The sequence below is a fragment of the Podarcis raffonei genome, chromosome 1 (genome assembly GCF_027172205.1).
Source record: "Podarcis raffonei isolate rPodRaf1 chromosome 1, rPodRaf1.pri, whole genome shotgun sequence".
NCBI lineage: Eukaryota > Metazoa > Chordata > Lepidosauria > Squamata > Lacertidae > Podarcis > Podarcis raffonei.
The window spans coordinates 38591226-38614534 of record NC_070602.1 but is presented as its reverse complement, the minus strand read 5'-3'; the positions used below and the strand labels follow the sequence as shown (position 1 = coordinate 38614534).

The following is a 23309-nucleotide window of genomic DNA, read 5'->3' as shown; positions in this document are numbered from 1 at the left end:
ACATCTATTTGTTATTAATTTAATTTATACTCCACCATTTTTCACAAAGGAACCTGGGGTGGCAAATAGCCGTATGTGAGATAGGGGGATGTAAACTGCATTGCTGACTTGCCTGCTTGATGTGAAGGTTCAAGATGCCATGCTCCATCAAGGTAGGCCGAGCAGTAGTCAACAGTCATGGTGCACATTAGCAATGACAGGGCAGGGTAATTTAGATATACAGTCCTGGAAACAAAATTTAGGTGGCTAGGTAGGAAGTTGAAAGTCAGAACCCCCAAGATAGCTTTCTTAGAAATGCTATCTGTGCCAGGTGATTAGCTGAACTAATGCAGAGCTATGGGGCCTCAACATGTAGAAGGTGTCAGGAAAAGGGGGCTGGATTTGTTAGGCACTGGAGAACTTTTGGGCACGACATGTGGCTGCTTTATCCAATATGGACAATACAACACTCTCATACTGATATCCAAGTGGAAATGCCCCAAAGTGTCCCTTGGAGACAAAACCCCATGACCTCATCATGTACTCTTGAATACAGACATGTCAAAGCAGTTGGTTTGAATATGTATGCCATCAGCTTTTCCGCATTTCCCATGGAACAGAAGATTTGCTTCTGGTAGCACCTGAGGCCCTATGGCTCCATAAATAAAACAGCTGTCTTTGTGGATATCTGTCACTTCAGAACTCACAGGAAGAAGGGAAGCTGTACATTAGTTGTACACTTTAGTTACAAATGCCTAGCAGCTCTTTTGGGAGATGTTCCAGGCCATTCCAATCTCTAATCATTCACCTCCTTATGATCAGGTTAACTTCTTCTGTGCTGAATTGGCAAGAGCTGATCTGGTATTTTTGAAAACAAAGGGTGGAATTCAACGTAGCGCTAAATGGGGTATGCTCTAGGGGAACAAGATCTGCTTGCACGACAGGACTTTCTCCTCCCCTTGAGTGCACCCTAAATGTTTTCTGGGTTTTTCTCAACCCTCCTGAGAAAATTTAGGGGGGCCCTGGGGGTGGTAAGGAGAGGAAAGAGGGGAAAGCCCTGTTGTGTGAGAGGAACTATGCAACAACATAGTTGAAAAACCTGACTCTGCCAGTGTCTTTTTGATCCCAACATTATATAACTCTCAAGTAATGTTTTTGTTTGTTTGTTTCCTGTTCACCAGCCACTGTAACATCACTTTATGGCAGGAAGCAGTAGGATTTTGGCCATAGGAATGAGTTTTATTTGGGTCCTTTGGGAAAGGCTATAATGGGGCAGATGCCATTTTTTTATTTACACACATTAACTTACCATTCTACTCAACAGAGCTTTTATAATGAATGGTTCAATAAGTGGATACTTCCAAGGGTTTGAAGGTAATAAATGGATAGTTTTGATTTCTGCTATTCCTTTCAGTAAAGTTCAAATTCACCATCTCCATCCATAACACACCCACAGAAATGCCTTTGTGTGCTGTGGAAAGGCTCCATTGCTTATATTCTCTTGGGGTGAGAGGAAGTTTGGTATCTATATATTTCTAGAGACAGAAAACATTTCTCCATACAATTCTGTTTTGAGGGGGAGCCAGTGTGCTTGGGGTTTTGTTACAACTTCTCTCATACTTTGCAAATTGTTATTAGCTCCAACACTGAGGATAGGCTGAGGAGAAAACCAAAGCAGGATTAGCGTCCTGAGCTAAATTCCTCATTGACTATTTACACACCCAGTGTTTCATCTGTTATAAGGTCAAAGAACACCTAATTCCTCTATTTGGTTACAATACCCCAAAAACAATGTTGTTAAGGTTCCCAGTAAGATTGTATTTCAGAGAAAATAATCTGAAAAAGGTGCAAGTTTTGTAATTTCTTTTATGACAGCACACGCCGCTTTGCAACATCTGGTGTGTACATAAGATTTTTGTGTGGGAAATGCTGATAAAACAGCAAAATACAAGTGCATTGTGGCATACACCTTTAATTAGAAGTAGCTAGCAGAGTCCTCCTCTCCCCCTTCCTGATGCTTGCTTTCCAAATATCTCACATAGACATGCACATGTCTGGATAATTTAAAGTCTGAGTTCCCAAAGGACATTGTACTTTGCCATATAATGAAGTTCCTCTAGGATACACATTGACAATCTGGGCCATTGCATACCAAGCGAAGCCCACTCAACAACTGCCTCTCCGGTCTTTCTATTTTTAACTAAAGAACAACAAAAAATCCTTAAATTGTTGGGATGAATCTTTGAGATTCCACCGCTGGAGCAAATTATGAATCTAGATGTTTCAACAACTGAGCAGGGAAGCAACTGCCACATTTCATTAATACCAGAGCTCGCTTTTTGGTTTGTTTGTTTGTTTGTTTGTTTGTTTGTTTGTGGTTCAAGCTGTTTCATCTTCCTTGTGTGCATTACTATGCAGTAACAATCAAACGTGCACAAAAAAGGACAAAAACTGGAAGGTTAAATGAACATGTGCTAATGCAATCCATCAGAAACATGCCCCCGCCACACACATCTTGCCTATTTGCCAAATTACAGGAGGCAAGCATTTTTCTTCCCATGTTTATCAAAGCTTAAAGACACTTCTAGTGCACTCTGTGTCAGAAACATATGCTGCTTTCTCTCTTAGTTAGGTACTTTTTCATGACAGTCTCAGTAATCAGCCTGCTCACCTGCTGTTACTGAATAAGAGCTGGCTATGAAAGAAAGAGGAAAAAGAAAGAAATTGATGAATTCCAAAACACTCTTTCTTTCTTTCTTTCTTTCTTTCTTTCTTTCTTTCTTTCTTTCTTTCTTTCTAAAAGAACCCCATGAAAGGTTATTTGATGTGGATGGTACTGTTGAAAACGTCCTTGTAAATTTCTGAAATCTAGCAATACATTTTTAAAAATTTATTAGATGTATCTCCTGTTCTGTCCCCTGGGTTCAGAGCAGCTTACAGCAGTTTCTCCAAATGTGGACACGTCTGTCCCCAAGAGACTCACAGTCCAAATACATTATGATTTTTCTTTCTGTGTGCATAATAAGCAGATGGATAAGAGGGGACTCTGGCCATGCTACTGGCATCACCTCTGACATCATATGCCACCCTGATGACCTTTTCACAGGTCTGGAAAAAATCACCTATGTCCACACCACTTTTCAGATCTTTCACTCTGCGCATGAAGGTCAGAGGCAGCACCAAGGAGCGCATGACATTGTGGACCAAGCTAGTGAAACAGTTCTGTTCTCCCTTCCTCATGAATTCCTTGTACACATTGCGAAATTGTGATGAATGAGCTTGTGGCTTAGATTATGGACTTCCTAGCTCCAAGAGCTGCTGCACATAAGACAGAATTTCCTGTATGGAACTCTACTCTGGCATGACAAAACTTTCAATTAATGTTATCAATTCATGCCTTCATCTGTCTCATTTGACAAACTACATGCAGCTTCCTGTATGGATGTGATCGCTGAATAGGAAATTGGTCTAGATAAGAAGCCAATGAAGTCTTTTACTCCATTAACCACCCTAACCATCATCCTCATCAACTTTATAACAAAGTAAAGCAATATGATGATCACTCCCTTATTACAGACCTGGATCTGAGACATCCTAGTTTGCACAAAGCCAGCCTCTGGTTCTGTGGCTGACCTAGACTTTCAAGCAGGGGCTTTTCAACCAATGAACCATGCACTAAAAAGCCATGGCTCTACATCAGCTCTCAAATATGTACTTACCATTGGCTCTAATGGCCACTGCATGATGTCACAAAATCCCTTCACTGGGTGGGTCATTGCCACAATGCCAGGAATGCCCAGCACCATGAGGTGAAATGTCGCACTGACACGAAAATATTTAATAGCAATGGAACACAGATGGTCGTGGAAATAACTCACCTGCATTTTAGCCACTTGTGATTCATCACTTTTTATTTACTTTTTTATTCATAGAATTTCTATACCATCCTTCATCCAAGGATCACAGGGCAGTTTACAATACAAAATCAAAATCAAATACTCAGTTGCACTTATTTAACATTTTGTTAATGGGTCAATGTGTTTCAAATGTTCAGGATGTGAGGACTATTCCTTATGTAGCTGGCAGGGCTGGGGGAATCCCCAAAGTTTCCAAATGTACAAATAAAAGTGCTTTTTGCGGGGGGGGGGGAACCAAAGGGAGAGGGAACCCTGAAAGCCAAATGGGAACAAACCTTGCTCAGTGGCCATGGGGTCAGGGCCGTCTTACCCATAGGCACTAGGAGTGCAGCTCACCCGGGCGCTGGGCTCTCAGGTGCACCAGGCCGAGAGTCCAGGGCCCAAGAGTTAATAAGTCCGGGGAAGAGCCCATCCATCGGTTGGAGTGCCGCAGCATGCTCTTCTGCTGTGGGCGGCTCTACGCTGCGAATTCAGGGGCAACCGAGCCAGTGAGACGCTGAGGCAGCCGGCCAGCTCCATGCTCCTGCGCGTCTAGGACTGGGCAACCTGGGGGGGGGGGCACTGGGCAGATCTTTGCACCCTGGCGCTGCATATGCTTAAGACAGCCCTGCATGGGGTACTGGTTGGCTGTTTGGGGGCTGGCTGGGGACAAATGACAGAAAGTAGAGTGGGAACGGAACGGAATGATCTCAGAGAAATGGAAATGCTGAAAACATTCAGCTGCAGAACCCACTTATTCATTCCTTATAGGTATTTATTCAATTTCTACCCCACCCTTCCTTACAAAGGAACGCAAGGCAGCAAAAACATAAATAATAAAACTTTTCCCAAAGCATTCTGAAAACAGTGCAAACAGTCTAATAGACAGTTTGAAACATTCTCTCGCCGGCTGATCACCCCAAGTGCAGAAATTGATTTTGGTGAAACCTCCTTTCGGCTTAAGGAATGTTATAGATTAACAACCCCTTATGGGGTGGGGTTGTGCAGTGGGGACAAAAATCGGGGTGGAGGGGAGAGATGATGTGTGGTGTCGGAACCCACACAGAAGGCAATGGGGCCTGGGCTGGGGGAGGGGACGCTCCTCGCATCTTGCTGAAGGAATCCATTCCTGCCCTTTGAAAGCTTCTCCCTCCGCTGTCTAGTTGCCGACACCCCCACCCTCTGCAGTGACACATGCCAGACACTGTGGCAGCGAGAGCTTAATTCATTGATCTTTCCACAGCTTTGAGATTCTTTAAGCGCACCAAGATGGAGAAAGCCATTTCCATTCATTGAGGAGGCATATGTGTTTTAACTTGCCTCCAGAAGTGGGTTGGCATGAGTCTCCCACCCGCCACCCGCCACCCACATACACACAGACTCGCCCCCTCCCCTTCAAAAGGGTTCCCTATTTGGCCATCCCCCTTAGCAGCTGGACTACAAACCCCCTCGGCTTACCTTACATGGGCTGTGGGGCCCCGAGTGTTTCGCCCGGGCTGTGACTTTTGCCTTCCCTACTCCATTAATGGCCTCGCTGCTCCTCAATGGCGTGAAGGCGACCAAATAAGGACAAGGTGCCTGGCCGGTCCCTCAGGAGCCGGAGAGTGACACCGCCACTCCGCCGAGTATAAATGGGTGGCGCTCCCTGCGAGTCGGGACGCAGCCTGGTGCTCAGGACCCCCGCGCAGTTCTAAGTGTTGAGCTGGTGAGTAGCGCAGCTGACCAAGCCCGGCCGTCTAAGTCTGGATGCGGCAAGGCATCCTCAGGGCAGCCTCCCTGCCAAGCACCTCGGTTGCCTTCGACGGGACGTGTGTTTGCGCGACTGTGCGATCCAGAGAGGTTGGGTGGGCTACGAAGCATTGAATTGGATCCGCTGCGCAACCCTGCGCACAGATCTACCTGGAAGCAAGTCACACTTTGTTCGATGGGGCTGTGCGCGCTTGCAGCTTCGCGCTGCGATCCTAGCCCCGCTTTACCTGGGGGTAAGCCCCATTCAATAGGACTTACTTACGGTTAGGATCGCGCTGTTTCAGCCAATGAAGCGCCAGGCAAGATCGGTTTAAATTTACTCTTCCCATCCGGATTGTGGATCGCCTTTGGGGTGCGCTGCGCGGCTTGCGCGCACGGAAGAGATGGCTAGAGAGTAACAGGTTTAAGTTCAACAACTCTCAGAGTTAACTGTGTAGGATTGAGCTATTTGGTCTCCCTCGGAAAATTCACCGGTGGTTTTGTTTTGCTTGCAGCACGCTGCCCGAGACAGAACAAAGAAATGTTGTGTTTGCTCTCTTAGCCGCCACATTAGCGCTATTTCTAACTTTACATTTCACCCTCTCCACTTTTACAGTGGCGGGGAGGGGAATCCCAAGAAATAACGACTTTTGACAGTACTGACACCCCCCAAAAAAACCTTACTGGGATTCCAAATTTGCGTTCAGTCAAAAATATGAAGGTCCCGAGTTTGGAGACAGGTCAATACAAGAAAATAGGAGAGCGCTGCGATCCACAAATTGCTTGAGGCGGGCGGTGTTGAATTCGAGAGGGGCTAACTCCCTAAAGCGATCCAAACACGACACCTGCTTAAGCAATGTGTAGACCGCGCCAACTACAGTCGTGTCTCCCGTGGCGCGAAGGCATTCTGACCTCTTGTAACTGGAGCCCCGCCGGATGAATTAGAGGAGCGCAGCCAAGGAATGTCATGGGTGGCATGTGGGGAAGGGAGCCCGTTGCCTGGAGCCTGGAACCGGCCCGAGCGGGGAACTTTCGGTTGGCTGGAGTTTGCTGTTGTTGTTTGTTTTGTCTCTTCGTGCTTAGACGTGAAGGGTCTTTTGAGATCGGGAGGGGCGAAGCGACCCAGCCTCGGGGGCTCTCTGTTTAGCGCTGCCGCCGCTTTCGGTCTGGCCCCCGGCCCCGACGACGCGCCCTACTTGCCGATCTTGTGTTTTTCAGCTCCCTGATTCCTTCCCGAGATGTGTGACGACGAGGAGACCACCGCCCTGGTGTGCGACAATGGATCGGGCTTGGTCAAGGCAGGCTTCGCCGGAGACGATGCCCCTCGCGCCGTCTTCCCTTCCATCGTCGGCCGCCCCAGGCACCAGGTAAACTTTCCACCCCCGACGACACCCAAGAACAAGGAGAGACCAGTCTTTTCCTTTGACTTGCCCGGGGGACTGTCAAACTAATGCATACATGTGCAGTGTACGCGAACACGCGTCCTTTTTGCCTTTTCCTTTTAAGCCCGTCCTAGCTCCACTGTATACTCCGATCTTTCCCTCTCCAGATTTTCCTCTCCCTCAGCAATCCTCTCTTCTCTAACTTTCTCTTCTTCAGCCTGCTGCAGTGACTCTCCCCATCCCCTTGCCGCAAACTTTTCTCTTCTTTATCTGTTTGGCAGATCAGTTTGTGTGCCTCCCACATAAACTTGTAGCATTGGGCATAAAGAGACACAGCGCTCCTCAAACTCGTTTTCTACAGTACTTGGTCATTGACCGCAATAGATTGATTGAATTCATGTTCCAGTTTTTGACATTCCAATCCCCGCTCCGTCTTCATTTACTTGCTAGTAACACTTCAATTCCTTGCCCCCCTTTTGCTTTGATCTTCTATTCCTCTTCCCCATTGGCGAGTTCCAACTTTTTAAACTGGAAGTGATTTGAAAACTAATATAAATCGGTCTTCCCCGTTTCTGTCTTGTACATAGTTGCTGCACATAACTAAACCTTCCCGTTTGGCACAGTGCCACTTCCACAGTGCCGCATGTTGCAGGACCTACAATGTACAGTTGGCACCTTATATAAATGCTCATTAATAGTAACCTTCTCTCCCAGTAGTTTGCAGCTGCAAAGCAACTTTGCATGCCCTGCTTCTATAACCCTATTTTCCTCACTTGCATTCCAATCACCTTCCAAGGAATTTGGGTCAATGTCAATGGGGTTATTCCATATCTCACAACAGACTTGTGAGATGGACTACAATCAGAAATAGTGACTTTTTCCATATCACCCAGAGACTTGAACAATAATGTCCAAGTCCTCTTACTACTCCATGGCCCCTTAAACTTCCATTCTATTGCTTCTATTGCTTTTAATCCTCTGCTCCATTTCTCTCCTTTTCTATCCTGTATTTACTTCTCACTTGTATCTTATTCCTTTGCTTACTTTCCTTTTTGCGTTACCTCCCAGGCTGTTACTTTCTCTTATTCACTTTCCGTTGAAAAATAGTTTTAAAGTTTTGTATGTTGATTGGCAACAAACTCATACCTATGATAAATACATGACTTTTGGGTCTCCTCAAATAAGTAGTAGCAGTGCCAATCCTTATTCCATACTCACCCAACGTTGTTGAACTACAGATCCCATCATCCCTGGCTACTGGCCATGCTGAATGGGGATGATGGGAGTTGTAGTCCATCGTCCTCTGAAGGGCTACCCTTGATCTGCAAATTTTGTAAAAGTCTTAAAAAAGCCACTTTCCCCATAACCATAGAAAGGTTAAATTTTAACTTGGGATGATTTCTGGAACAAAACATTGGATGTATTTGCTAATAAATGTGATGTGTTGAACTATGTTGGCCCATTCAGGTTCATGGATGCAATGAAAAACAGGCATGACCCAGACCCAGCTATCCAGTTCAAGTGAAAGAACTTGAAGCATGCCATCAGTATAACCTCAAAATGCTTTAACACAGTTCCTTAAATTTCTGAGGCTGCATTTGCCAAACAGCAGTAGTTTACTTCAACAGTAACCAACTATCAATTACTTCATCTTGGGAAGTATGTGGAAATATTGTACAGGAGTAATGTCCACGTTGTGCTGCCAGTGAGGAGACTAGAGAAGTTGTTGTTTTTTACTATGGCAGTTAGTCCTGGAACAAACTAGTAAACTACTACTAAATGACAGGTGATGCAAATGCACCCTAAATACATTTTATATATTAGCTTTCATTCACCCACATTTTATACCTGTTCCATAACCAAGTGAAAGAAGAAAATGACCTTTTAATAACATGAATTAAATGATGAATTGTTGACACCATCTTTCATCAAGTTTCCTCTGCTTGTCTCACACTGAAGTCAGTCATTTTGTCCTTTATGCTACACTGTCTCACAATGCCTGGCATTGTTTTCTTGTCTCTTCTGCCCTCTAGGGTGTCATGGTTGGTATGGGCCAGAAAGACTCCTATGTAGGTGATGAAGCTCAGAGCAAGAGGGGTATCCTGACCTTGAAATATCCCATTGAACATGGCATTATCACTAACTGGGATGACATGGAAAAAATCTGGCACCATACTTTCTATAATGAACTGCGTGTTGCCCCCGAAGAACATCCCACCCTGCTCACTGAGGCTCCTCTGAACCCCAAGGCCAACCGTGAAAAGATGACCCAAATCATGTTTGAGACCTTCAATGTGCCTGCCATGTATGTGGCCATCCAAGCTGTTCTATCCCTTTATGCTTCTGGACGTACTACAGGTAAAGAGCAACTGGTTGTTTGGCTTAGCAGTCTCTCTACACCTAAGCCAACCAAGTTCACTCCCTCCTTGTATTTTGCATTAAATTTGGATCAGGGATGGGGAACATGTGACTCCACAGAAGTTGGAGCACAACTATGATCAGCCCCAACCAACACCAGGCAGTAATCAGGGATGATGGGAGTTGTAACTGCAGCAACATCTGGAGTTGCCATAGCTTCCCCAACCCTGAGCTAGATTCTCAAAAAGCTGTAGTTCCTACAATAATGCTCAGTCTCTATTGCACATTAGAGCCCCCCATCTTTTTCTTCCTTTGCAGGCATGGTAATAGCCCACTGGTTTAGCCCTGTAAACATTATGGCATCAGTATATGTATTCCAAATCCTATAGGGCCTGGCGCCATCTTGGAGACCAACCAAGCTGGAGACTAAAGGGCCCAATAAACATATTTAGGAGCACCTGGGAAGTTCCTCCCTTCTTTTCCTGCAGTTGGCGCCTTCCCATTTTTTCTTTATGATTTCTCTAATTTATTTGAATGTCACCCCATAATATGAAATTATCTGTATGGCTCACAATATGCAAGTAAAAAATGCCAACTGAAATGCAAAATAAAACATAAAGCCATTGAAAAGGAAAACAACAACAAACAACAGAAGTACAACAAAACTCCCAAAATTAAAAACAGATTTTAAGAAACAGGGACTCAGCCTCAGATTAAGTTATTTAAAAAGCCTGGCCTGGGTGAACAGAAAGGTCTTCAGCGGGTGCCAAAACAAACACAAAGAAGGGAAGATGATTCCATAAAGGGGTTACCACTTCAGAGAAGGCTCTCCTACCATATAGGCAGGCCAGTCATGTGATTCCTTCTCACCTGGCCATTGCCTAGCCAAGATGAAGGATGATGATCAGGTGCTCTTGGCCCTTTATATGTTATAGCAGCTTTGTGGGATAAATGACACCATTTTGTGAATACAGCATGGGCACGCCATGCTGGGGGGAAAACAATCTGTAGTAAATACTCTCAGTATTAAAAAATAAATATCTTACCATAGTTGTAATGGAAGACAGTACCATTACTGGTAGAAAAGGTAAGCTGAAGATGAATTTCAGGAAGTCTTTGCCTTGGATATTATGGTCTGTGGGATGATGATGAGAACTATTTGAAATAAGAAAGCTCTCCCTCCTCAGTCATTTTTGTTATACCACTTGAGTCTTTATTTGCATACAAATTCTTCTGACCTGCTAAATTGCTTGTTGAAAGGCCCCATCACTCCTGAAAACATCGCTATAGGTTTGTTTGCGTAGAGGCTTATCTGATCTTGGCCATTACTATCTCACAGGTATTGTCCTTGATTCTGGGGATGGTGTTACGCACAATGTCCCAATCTATGAAGGTTATGCTCTCCCTCATGCCATCATGCGCCTGGATCTGGCAGGCAGGGATCTGACCGACTACCTCATGAAGATTCTAACAGAACGTGGTTATTCCTTTGTGACAACTGGTAAGCACAATTCAGGCTCACTTGGAAATGCGGGTTGGGGGGGGGAAGCAAAGGTTTGTTTTAATATATATTTCTGTCTGTCCATGAAGTTTTTGACTATATATACACACAAGCACAGCAACAAAATGTTGAACAAACTACATACATTGCCTACATTGTCACCACAATTAAAAGGTATTTCTGTGAACTAATTCCTCTTATTATAAAACCCTCCCCAAACATGTTGATTATAAAATGTGCACATTTAATGCAAAAATATTCTGCTTAACTTTCTTTTAAAACATAAGTTCTGCTACATTCTACACTAACACATACCACTTTTAGAAGACTTGAAAATAGCAACTCAGAAGAATTAAATTCAATGATAGCCGAAGTCACATAATATTGATTTTTTTAAAAAAATATTTTAATCCTCTGACTGGAGCTGTGCTTCTTGCCAGATTTCACACGGGCCACACCCACTACCATTTTCTCCTCTTAACCTGCAAGACTTTGCTTTTGTGCAAATCCTGCTTCTCCTACAATTCTTCAACCCGTCTAGTTTATTGAGTGATGCTGTAGGCACCTCCAGGATGTGACAGATCTCTATACTCCTGTTTGAGTGCAGGGAACATCTCAGAGAAAGGGATGGTTTCTTTCCCCCATATATTTTCATTCGCCTTGGTTCCCACTTGCCTTTCCTTGGCCTTTATCTCCTCTTCTCTGCCATTAATTTCTGGTTTTGCCTTTACAGCTGAACGTGAGATTGTCCGTGACATTAAGGAGAAGTTGTGCTACGTTGCTCTGGACTTTGAGAATGAAATGGCTACTGCAGCCTCCTCCTCTTCTCTAGAGAAGAGCTACGAGTTGCCTGATGGCCAGGTCATCACAATTGGGAACGAGCGTTTCCGCTGCCCAGAAACTCTCTTCCAACCATCTTTCATTGGTAAGTGTCCTGAAGCATGCCACATGCAAACCTCATCTTTGTTACAGAATCCCTCACAAATTTCAGGATCATTACTACTGACAAGTGCCTGACGGAAGGAAGTGTGTGTGGCGATTGGGGGGTGGGGAAGGTAGTGGGATGGTTAGGCCAGATTCAATCATAGAACTAAAACTTCTGGTAACAAACTGCCCCCCCAACAAGATCAGTTAAGGAAGAAAGCACCTCACTGATTACATGGCATATCACACTTATAGAACAACTAGTGCACTATCTACAGTGGTACCTCGGGTTACAAACACTTCGGGTTACAGACTCTGCTAACCCGGAAGTAGTACCTCATTTTAAGAACTTTACCTCAGGATAAGAGCAGAAATTGCACGGCGGCAGCGCGGCGACAGTGGGAGGTTAAAGTGGTACCTCAGGTTAAGAACGGTTTCAGATTAAGAACTGACCTCCAGAACGAATTAAGTTTGTAATCAGAGGTACCACTGTATATAATATACAAGTTACATGCAACACATACTTTATAGCCGCAAAAAATAATAGGCACCTGCTCTTGACTATCCATAGACCTGCTCTTCTACATAAGAAATAAATGGTATCTTCCTTAAAAGGAGGATTTCTGTACCAAAAGGAATTATTGTGAAAATAAGTAGTATTGGGGTGGGGGGCGCCAAATTCTGACCTTACTCAGGGCGCCATATTACCAAAGTCCACCCCTAATCCAAGGTACTCAATCAATATGGCAGTATACATGGTTTTGCCCTTCTCCATTTTATCCTTTGTGGTAGTTTAGGCTGAGAGACAATGACTGGCTTTCATGTGAGCTTTCATGACTGGGTGTGGATTTGAACCCTGGTTTTCCAGGTCCTAGTCTGACAAAAACCACTTCACCACATTGGCTCCACCGCATAGTTATGTCTGTGTGGAATGGCATCCCATCCCCACTGTAAGCCTTGTTGATGACCAAGGACCAGTTTAGGGGGGCTTTATTGTATTTAGCAGGTGATAACAAAGTCTAAGGAGATGGACTGCTTTGTTTAGACAGTGTCTAGCAAACTGTGGCACTAAAGGAGTAAAATGTAGCATTGGAACTGGCTATCAGCTGCTGCTGCATTCCTTTTTTTTTGGCACACGTTCTCACCACACAGCAAAAATCCTCATTTGTTGAGTTTGCTCTTTTTGGGGAGGAGGAGGAGACATGTGTATCCTGAAGAATTACTGCATCTAGTCCAACAAACATGTGCGTCTGAGGCCTAATAACTTTATCCTCTTGGTTATTCTTCTCAGTTAATTAAATTAAATTATCCAGCCATGTGAGGGTTCTCTCCATCAGCAAAATGACTAATTACACTAGGGGTGTTGGGGAGGGGTGAGGAGACATCCATTAGGAATATCTACATATCTGACTAGCTCCCTAGTTTTATGTCCCGAATGTCTATTGCCATGGACTATTAGATGTGCCTGTGTCGCAGGCATGAATGCCAAAAGCACAACATCATTTACTTTAAAGACCGGAGTGATTGTCCTGTGCCAATCACATTGCGATGTTCAACAAAAGAAAATAATCACAATAAATGCTCCTCAAATATATTTTTTTCCTTGGCAATTTAATCTTGAACGCAATAAAGAGCAGGTCTTCTGGCCTTGCAGAAACTTGTATCCATGGCTAATTTATTGTTGACCCTTCCAGTGCCCAGCAGCAGCAACAATGATTTATTAAATATAGAATGGCACTCCAGATTATGCCAGATCCAGTATGTTAGGAACATCCAAGTGACGAGTTTCAAATAAAGGAAAGTGATATGCTTGAGGAAAGACTGTGTGTTAGGAGCTTGGCATTGTGGTTTTGATTGACTGCATTTGTGAGTTTTATTTGAGCCATAGTTCTGAGGGTTTATGTTATATACCTTAGACAAAGGACATGATGCACCTCGTGTTGCAGAGGTTTTACCTCCTTGCACTTCAATAGAGTTTGTAGGGACAACTCCGCATAAGATCCATTGATCTACTAGAGCAGTGCCTGAGAACTGCACCCTGTAAATGCTCCAAAGATAACTTGAAGCTCCAGAAAGGCTGGGGTAGATTCCTGTTCCCTAAAACCAACCTTTGATTTGATTGAGATAGTAATCTCCCCTTGTTCTGCCAAATAAATCTGATGGATGCAGCAAGTGTTTATAGTGTAAGTTTTGTGTGTTTAAATGCAGCTGCTTGTCAGCTGCCGTTTCGTTAAGGATCAAGTTTCAGTTCACTTTAAGCAGCCACCTGTCAACTAATACATTGGAACGTAACCCATAAATTCTTACTTCTGATGTATTTTCTCCCCATGCTCACAGCTAAGCTCCTGCTCATACCTTCATCATCTGTCGCCTTCATAAACACAGGCTCTGCATTTCTCCACTTTCAAATGCAATTGCTAGCATAACCCACTGTGCCTTGAAGTTCTCACCATGTGGGCTATCAGTCTTACATTGCATCATGTCAAATCAAATTAGCCCAGTCATTAAAAAACTGTGCTGTGTATAAATTTATGAGGACATGTGCTGTGCATATCCATCTAACATGCTGACACAAAAACGGTTCATACAGCACTTTTTTTTTGTTCATGCAAACAAACTTAATATTCCCTGGAACGTTGCTTTGAAGCTTTGGTGTGCTAAAGTTGCCTTGAGAAATGTAAAAATGAATCAGTGCAACACAGTAAACAACCATTTCTGTGACACAGTGATTGTGTTTCCACAGCCCCTATATATAGCCAAATGTCACACAGTGACACCTGTGAAGTTCTAAACAAGCTACATTTCTGTGGTATAACTGGCATTATGCCACATTCTGAACCTTTTATATTATTATTATTATTATTATTATTATTATTATTATTATTATTAATTAAAAACTATCCTACCTGCCTCCTTTCCTTTAATACCTTATTTATTAACCCAGATATTAGGGTTTAAAAAGAACTCTACCCAATTTTATGGCAAATTCTTGATGAGAAAATGGCTTTTTGCATTTTCAGTTCTCTTTTGTAGCTTTCTGCTTACAAACAGTGTTTCATAAAATCTCCTCTACCTTCATCATTCAACAACTGCACATTTTCTTTTCTTTCCAAGGCATGGAATCTGCTGGTATTCATGAAACTACTTACAACAGCATCATGAAGTGTGACATTGACATACGTAAAGATCTGTATGCGAACAACGTACTGTCAGGTGGCACTACCATGTACCCTGGTATTGCAGATCGTATGCAGAAAGAAATTACCGCTTTGGCTCCCAGCACCATGAAAATCAAGGTGAGCACATCTTTCATGTTCCAAACTGAAAATCAGAGTAATTTCAACTTTACCCAAATCTGAAAATGTGTATGAACGTTGTGTGTCGATGTCTTATGGGACAGCAGAAACAATGATGCAAGCAGTTATATTGTCTGGAAACTGAGAACCTTGCTTCTTTCCCTCTCTTTAGATCATTGCCCCTCCTGAGAGGAAGTACTCTGTCTGGATAGGTGGTTCCATCTTAGCATCTCTTTCAACTTTCCAGCAGATGTGGATCAGCAAACAGGAGTATGATGAGGCTGGCCCATCAATTGTCCACCGCAAGTGCTTCTAAGCATCTCCCTGTCCTCCCCCTCCACTCATCTCCCACTCAGGATGACAACATGCTTCTTGAAGTCTTTTTTTCCAGTAATCCTTCCTGAACTTGGTTCAGTTATTGTACAGTTTGTTTACACACACCCGTGCAATTTATTTGTGCTTCTTTGAATATTTATTGCTTTATAAATAAACATGATCTGGGACTTGCAACCTAAATATGCTCTTCAGGCTGTTTTCTTTTGTGTGGGCATCCAAAAGCTGATTAGTAATATATATATATTTGTGGCACTTAGCGTTCAAGACATCATTGTCCTCCAGAGTGATCCTGTTTGGTGGAACAAGAAGCTCAGCTTCTTCCTATTAATTCAATCTGTCTATGTATTTTTGCTTTCCTTTTGAAACTTGAACAGATAAATATTTGATGCTAATATTTGAAAAGCAGTAGCCCGGGGTAAATAAAATATATAGGACAGGAGTGACAATCTGTTTTGCATTAAATCACTAGATTTGGAAAATTTTCTCCCCCAGTAAAGCTCAGCGTAATCTAAGCATTGAAAGCTTAAGCAATGCTCAGCAAACCCAATTCTGTTATGTTAATATGATCAGAGAGTTATTTATAATAAATTGGGTTGATTTCTTAATCCTTCAAATACCCATCAATTATTTTCTTTGGGCAAGACAGAGCAAAGGAAAACACTAATCTCTTCTGACAACTTGCCCTCCCCTACATTCTCAAGCCTACGCCAAACCCTGAAAGAAAGAACTGTAAAGCTTGGATGTGCTGAAGCAAACGTCTGGAGTAGTTACAATTTTAAACAAAATGTTATTGGTGCTTTTAAAGCCCAGTTCTTATTCCTGTCTGGCACCAGGCCAGGAAATTTTCCACCCCACTGTGGGTGCTATTAAAATAGCAAAAGTAGGTGGTGAAAGGCCTGGCTATTTCTTTATGCTTTTCAACAGTTTATATACTGTTTTTAATCACAGTTGCCACACTCCTGTTCCACACGTTAGACTCACAATCTGTTGGGATTACAAGGGAAAGCACACAAATGTTTTAGCAGCCATCAGTAGAATTTCACCTAGAGACACCATCAGTCTTAGGGACAGGGAGGTCTTTGAAATGAGCTGAGGCTGAACTAGAGATGATTACAGAGATCAGCAATCAGATCTACTATACCTCTAAATGTTAGTAAAACACAGGTGTGTGTGTGAAATTTGAACTATTGTTGTTGTTGCAAAAGTCGGATACCAACTTCTGCAGAGCAGTATAAAGATTTCGGGGGGTTCCAGGAGCTCATGTTTCCATTGAGAATCAAGGCTTAGCAGGGGCTGTCGTAGCTTTAAGAAATATGATTTATTCACATATTTACACCTGAATTTAGATGCAGGGAGTCCAGATCTTACAGCATGGTCATCTCATGAGGGGCTTGTTCCCCACAGCAGTGCAGCACTGGAGTCCAAGCCATCTCTCCTAAGCCTGCCTTCAGCCAGCCTGCCAAGATGGTTCTGTCTTTCCAGACTATTCTGGCCTCTCCAGCAGCTCATGGAGGACTCCTCTTTGTTCCCCTCTTCTTCTGCCAAAGCACACCTTCCTTTAAAACCCAAACCTCCTTCCTCAGACCCCACCCCATCACCTTGGTCACTGGTTTTGCACAGACCTGAAGGATTCCTCTTGAACTGCTATGGACTGTCAATTGTTTCATAAAGACTTACATTCAACCAGCCCATCCAGGCTCATTTGCATAGGCTACACCCAGGACAGCTGCAGCCTGCATTTCCCCCTACAATATGGCAAATATTAGCTAGATTAGAATAATAGATTCATTTATTTTTGGGGTTTAGGGGAGATTTCCCTCTTCCCAAACTCCCCCAAACAATAGTATTGTTATTTTATAAATTACCTGCCCTTCATCAAAAGGCCGCAGGGTGGGTTATAGCAATTTAAAAGTACTGTATTAGAAAGGGTTTAAACACTATGGGCCATAGTGTTGGAGGAGAGGGCATCTGACCCTATCAGACACATATCTATACTGCTATCAGTGGGAAAAGTGTTTTACTTCCAATGGACAAAGACCTTCTTAGCGCTGCAGTCTTAATCTGATGTGGGCTCACCAGAGCTTTTTTCCTTTCAAAAAGAGTATTTAAATAAATCCTGAATCTCCACCATCTTTTCTGGTTTTACTTTAAGTAGCAGAAGTATTTTACACACTATTTCAGTGTCATGTCACAATTATCTGGAAATTTTGTGTACACCATGGTTACATTGGGATTATACTGGTGTTTTCTGGGGTGGCCACTTATGCAAAGAGAGAGGGGGGGGCATCGATTTGCACATCCCTAAGTTACACCTGGGGGCAAAATTACATCCCTGGTGCACATTTCATTGTAAAATTTCCAAGTAGACTTAGGGTGTAGTTCTTCTAGGATATTGTCACTGGCAGAGTAGTAACCAATGTCAGCAAATTTCAGCCATTTAGTGTTCTTTTGATACACACACAAAAGAGCCAGAGATAATTTTTAAAATCCCAAAAGAAGCAACTGAGGGACGAGGGGATCAGTGGGTTCTTCCCTGACCTGAAATCTTGTACCAAGGAGACTAGAGTTTCGGGTGATGCTGGAGATGCACAGTTTTCTCTTGCTCTGTGCTGGACCCAAAGCTATAGCTCAAGGATCTCCCTGGGAACCTAATGGGAAGGCAAGTTTTGTGGAGAATGACTGCTGGAAGTCACTCCATCCTATGTTCAGGTTGTATATACAGTGGTACCTCGGGTTGCTTTTGAATTATGGTGCTGGAGAAGACTCTTGAGAGTCCCATGGACTGCAAGAAGATCAAACGCATCCATTCTTAATGAAATCAGCCCTGAGTGCTCACTGGAAGGACAGATCGTGAAGCTGAGGCTCCAGTACTTTGGCCACCTCATGAGAAGAGAAGACTCCCTGGAGAAGACACTGATGCTGGGAAAGATGGAGGGCACAAGGAGAAGGGGGCGACAGAGGACGAGATGGTTGGATAGTGTTTTCGAGGTTACCGGCATGAGTTTGACCAAACTGCGGGAGGTAGTGGAGGACAGAGGTGCCTGGCGTGCTCTGGTCCATGGGGTCACGAAGAGTCGGACACGACTAAACGACTAAACAACAACAACCTCGGGTTACATACGCTTCAGATTACATACGCTTCAGGTTACACACTCTGCTAACCCAGAAATAGTGCTTCAGGTTAAGAACTTTGCTTCAGGATAAGAACAGAAATCGGGCTCCGGCGGCATGGCGGCAGCGGGAGGCCCCATTAGCTAAAGTGGTGCTTCAGGTTAAGAACAGTTTCAGGTTAAGAACGGACCTCCGGAACGAATTAAGTACTTAACCTGATGTACCACTGTATGAGCAAATAAAGCCATATATCCTAAAGAGACAACAGCCTCTACTGACCTTCATTCCAAGAAAATGGAAGTCTTGCTAGGTGCTTGCATTGCCGAAGCTTCTCAACTACCCCAAGACTGGGCTGTGCACAACCCTATATAATGTGTATGCTGTATGTATACAATGTGTGTGTGTGTTCAAACTGCTCCCTTCATAGTACTACAGATCTCTTTTCTCCCAACTGTAAACCACTGAAGTTCTCCATTGAGCAGAATGCTGGAAAAGCTACGGGGTTCTGTTCTGCAAAGCTGCTACAGGTGGGGAAATGTTGGAGCAGACCGGACATTTCTCTGATGTATCTGGCATGAAGTATTTATTCTTATTCAGCAACAGCCTCTCTCCAGCTATGTTATTCATAGCACATTAACTTAATCATTGCCCTGGGAATTCTGTCCATTGCTAGGAGAAAGGTAAGGGAAAGGGAAATCTTAAGGCACATTTGCGGCACTGTGGCTGCCTTTCCTTGGAAGGCCTGATAACGTCTGTCATGCCGCATTTTCTACCTAATGACAAAGCTTGCAGCAGCTCCTCAGCTCTCAATGTGCTCTCAGCTCTGAGCTTCCCATTCCCCCCCCCCCTGCAGCCATAAGCAGAACTAAGTAAACACACTGACATACTGTGGCTGGACAACATGGAGATTAGGCAGGCTGGTCCAAAGGTGGTGGGTTATTTCAGTTCCATTGAATTGTTTGTGTTAGGAAAACAGTGCACAGCTAGGATACAGATCAGACAAAAATTCATTTACAGCATTCATTTATTTATAAATATGCGTATGCCACTCTTCCCAAAGAAATGCCAAAACTGTAAATATGAGACAAAACGCATCAGTTGCTCAGCTGCCATCGGTCTGTCTTGGGAGACAGTGGAAGAGTGTGCCTTCAAGGGTGAAGTCAAACTGTTGGAGGATTAATGCACCTGTTGTGGCTGTAGAGACCAATATGGGAGAGACATGTTTCGTTGCAGCTGGGGCAGCTGAAGGTGTCTGATTGTGCTGTAGTGGTTAAGAGCAGTAGTCTCGTAATCTGGGGAACCGGGTTCGCGTCTCTGCTCCTCCACATGCAGCTGCTGGGTGACCTTGGACTAGTCACACTTCTCTGAAGTCTCTCAGCCTCACTCACCTCACAGAGTGTTTGTTGTGGGGGAGGAAGGGAAAGGAGAATGTGAGCCGCTTTGAGACTACTTCGGGTAGTGATAAAGCGGGATATCAAATCCAAACTCTTCTTCTTCTTCTTGCAGGTGTACCATGGCATTTCTTCTTTCTGTGCTCCGCCCAGTGGTCATTCCTCCTCTGGTCACTGTCATGGATGCACAATCTGACTGTCTGTCTCCATGCACTGCAGACATCTGCAAGGGATTCCCACATGGTGGGGCTGATGTTGCCAGTCTTCATGTCACATTTGCAGGCATCTTTGTAACACAGATTTGGTCTGCCAATGGGCCTGGTGCCCGAAGCCAGCTTCTTGTAGAGCACATACTTGGGGATCCTGCCATCTTCCATTCTGTGGACATGACCAAGCCAGCATAAAATGCACATGCTCCACAGCTTGGTATTTTCCATGGAATTCAGGCTGTAGTATGGCGTGTGCAGCAACCACAATATTTGCCTTGTATCTGCAGTGTTTGGAAGCAGCTCAGTTTGTGTCAGATCAGCTGTGTGTTCCAATTCCATTCAGGTTCAAATTTTATCTGTTAAATCCAAGCTCTGTTGTGTCCCCAATGACTATACAGTCATACCTCGGGTTACAGAAGCTTCAGGTTGCGCGTTTTCGGGTTACGGACATGCCAAAACCCGGAAGTACCGGAATGGGTTACTTCCGGGTTTCAGTGCTCGCACATGCGCAGAAGTGCTAAATCACGCTTTGCGCATGCACAGAAGCGCCGAATCGCAACTTGCACCGGCACAGATGCAGCGCTGCGGGTTGCGGATGCTGCGGGTTGTGAACGTGCCTCCCGCACAGATCACGTTCGCAACCCGAGTGTCCACTGTAATAAGGCATAAAAATTGGCCGTATTTTCCTTTCCTTTCGGCATAAATGGGTGAAGTTTTCAGGCAAAGGAGCCCCTTCAGAGTGGATTGAGTCTCCACATCCATCAATAGGTTTTTGTGTGTGCAGGGAACCTTTAAATTTTATTTTCCAAGGAAAGAAAACGTCTCTAACTTTTTAATTTTCTGCCAGAGTTGGCCGAAAATTGGAGGCATTGTCCATTGTCTTAAAGGATGAAGCTGGTCATATTTATGAAAGATGGGTGCATCAGTTCTCCTACAAGAACCCTTTATCATTTTGTGGTGTGGAAATTGGGCTAAGACCCAATTATCAACGCACATTATTCATTTCTGGGCTTAGCTCAAAGTGTTGATTTTAGTTTTTAAACCATACACGGCTTAGGGGCAAGTCAGCTTAGGAAACTTTTGCCCTTTCATGAGTTCCCCTCTTAGTCAGATTCAAAAGCCCTATCCTTGGTCCCATCCTTGTGTGACATTGGACAAATGGATATGAAAGACAGGGTCATTTCAGTGATGGCACCAAGATTGTGAAACTCGCTCCCTTCGGAGATCTATATTGGTCCTCTTCTCTGTTAGCATTTGCTGCTTTTTTTTTTTGGGGGGGGATATTTCAACATGCCTTTGATTTGTGGTTCCCTGGCCCTTTCCCTAGTCTTCACACTGCACTTTGGATTTTCACATACTATTTTGCCTGCTGCTGTTTCTAATTGTACAGTAGTAGCTTAGACCCCAAATGCCTTGGTACTCAGACATTTTGTCTCTCAAATGTTGCAAACCCGGAAGTGTGGAACCTGAACGTCCTACGGAGCTTCCACAGCTTCCGATTGGCTGCAGGAGCTTCCTGCAGCCAATCAGAAGCCGCACTTTGGTTTCTGACCATTTTGGAAGTTGAACAAACTTCCAGAACAGATTCCGTTCAACTTCCAAGGGACGACTGTATAGTTTTTATGATGGTTTTTGTTTGTTTGCATTTCTATTGTTTTTAACTATGTAAGCTGCTTTGAGTGTCTTCAGACCGCATAATAACTCATCTTAGCTGATTTAAGGAAAACAAGCAGAAAAGCCCAACCTCAATTCAGGTCTGAAAAAAACACATGAGGACAATAAGAAAAGCACTGGGATGCAGCGAGTGGGCAGCCACATCCCATGGATTTTATGTAAAAAGGATCTAAATAAATGATGCTCTTCCCCTCAGGAATACGATAATCTCATCAATAATATTTGTATGGACAAATCAGGCCCTTCTCTTTAAACACACAGGAGATTCTGTACCTTAGATAAAATTGGAAACTATTTTCAAAGTTGGTTTCCGTATGTAGACATGATAGGAAATGATTGGGGAGTATATCCCGGGGGTTCCCTACTTTGTCACAATGCATCCTATAAGGTTGTTCCATTGGGCTTGTCTGAGTAGTAATGCGAAACAATGAAAACAAATGCTTCCCTTCGGGAACCATCCAATGCCTTTCCACCACCTTCCTTCTTAAATTGTTATAATTTAAATATATTAAAATAATTTCCCGAAGCCCCCTTCCAATGTTTAATGAATGCACTTGGGGGAAGGAGTGGGTTTGTAGTGGCAACTCCCTCCCAAATCCATGTGCTTTTGTTTTGAAAGAATCCATAGGTCCTACCTATTTACAACTGAAAGTCAGTCCATGGGTCTATCTATGGAGCTCTTCAAAAGGAATTCACTTTGGTCCAAAACAGGGACTTCGGCCACGGTCTCACTGCCCTTCCCACCACACATTCAATGAACGCCTGGAAAGAGGCTTAACAGATGCCATGAAGGTTTATTAAGTTTCTAAGTGTCAGAGGCACAGAGGAGTGGCCAAAGGTTGACATTTATCCCTTGTAGTTTCATCACTAGTTAGTCCCAGGCTGTGATCCATCTTGATGACACTAGCCGGCTCTGTCTCCTGATTGAGAGACAATCAGGGAACCACATGTACCCTGTCCTAGACTCCTAAGATACCAAGACAGAATAAATGCAAAATATAAATGTAAAGAAATATATTGTTGTTGTTATTTTCCAATCTACAACCCGGTTTGAGAACAATACAAGTACCACTGGACAGATGATTAGTCTGCCAGGAGGGGGCGTATCAGGAGAGTGATTGTGTTCATTTTTTAAAAAATAGAATCCACAGTTCAGCTATTTTTGTCATAAATTAGGAGTTGCTGGTTTCTTATAGAGAAGTGTGGAAGACCTCAAAGCCATCTAAAATGGAAAGTTTCTATATCCAAAGCAAGGAATTCATCAGTCAGCTAAAAAATTGAGGGCGCATTTGCATTGGAAATGTGTAAATGAATTCAGCCTCCGAGCAACCCATATACAAGATTATATGGGCCACTCTGCTACAAAACAGGGTAGCTTTGAACACCAGTTGAACATAACAGAGCTGGCCTTCAAGGAAAATACATGAAAGATGCTAAACAGCTTGTGCATGCTTTACACTGTTACATTAAGAAGTCAGGACTTCTGTCAAACTTCTATCATAGTTGAAAATAGTCTTCTGACTC

General features: G+C 43.6%; 1 protein-coding gene and 1 long non-coding RNA gene across 3 annotated transcripts in view; one reads left to right on the top strand and one right to left on the bottom strand.

The window, feature by feature from the left end:
• The window catches only part of LOC128410346 (uncharacterized), a 70520-nt gene extending 65097 nt beyond the window's left edge, over positions 1-5423 (bottom strand). The window contains exon 1 of the long non-coding RNA XR_008329463.1: positions 5334-5423. This is a non-coding gene — a long non-coding RNA (uncharacterized LOC128410346). The remainder of the gene's footprint in view (positions 1-5333) is intronic.
• A 37-nt stretch (positions 5424-5460) lies between these two features.
• On the top strand, positions 5461-15580 carry ACTC1 (actin alpha cardiac muscle 1). 2 transcript variants are annotated; one of them, XM_053381432.1, is made up of 7 exons: positions 5461-5580; positions 6822-6970; positions 9019-9343; positions 10683-10844; positions 11578-11769; positions 14883-15064; positions 15237-15580. In XM_053381432.1, exons 2-7 carry the CDS (start codon positions 6842-6844, stop codon positions 15378-15380), a joined length of 1134 nt encoding a protein of 377 aa, XP_053237407.1. In that variant the 5' UTR covers positions 5461-5580; positions 6822-6841; the 3' UTR covers positions 15381-15580. The 2 variants fall into 2 exon arrangements, with proteins under 2 accessions (XP_053237407.1, XP_053237415.1); XM_053381440.1 differs by lacking the exon at positions 5461-5580 and adding an exon at positions 5839-5857.
• The last annotated feature ends 7729 nt before the right edge of the window (positions 15581-23309 follow it).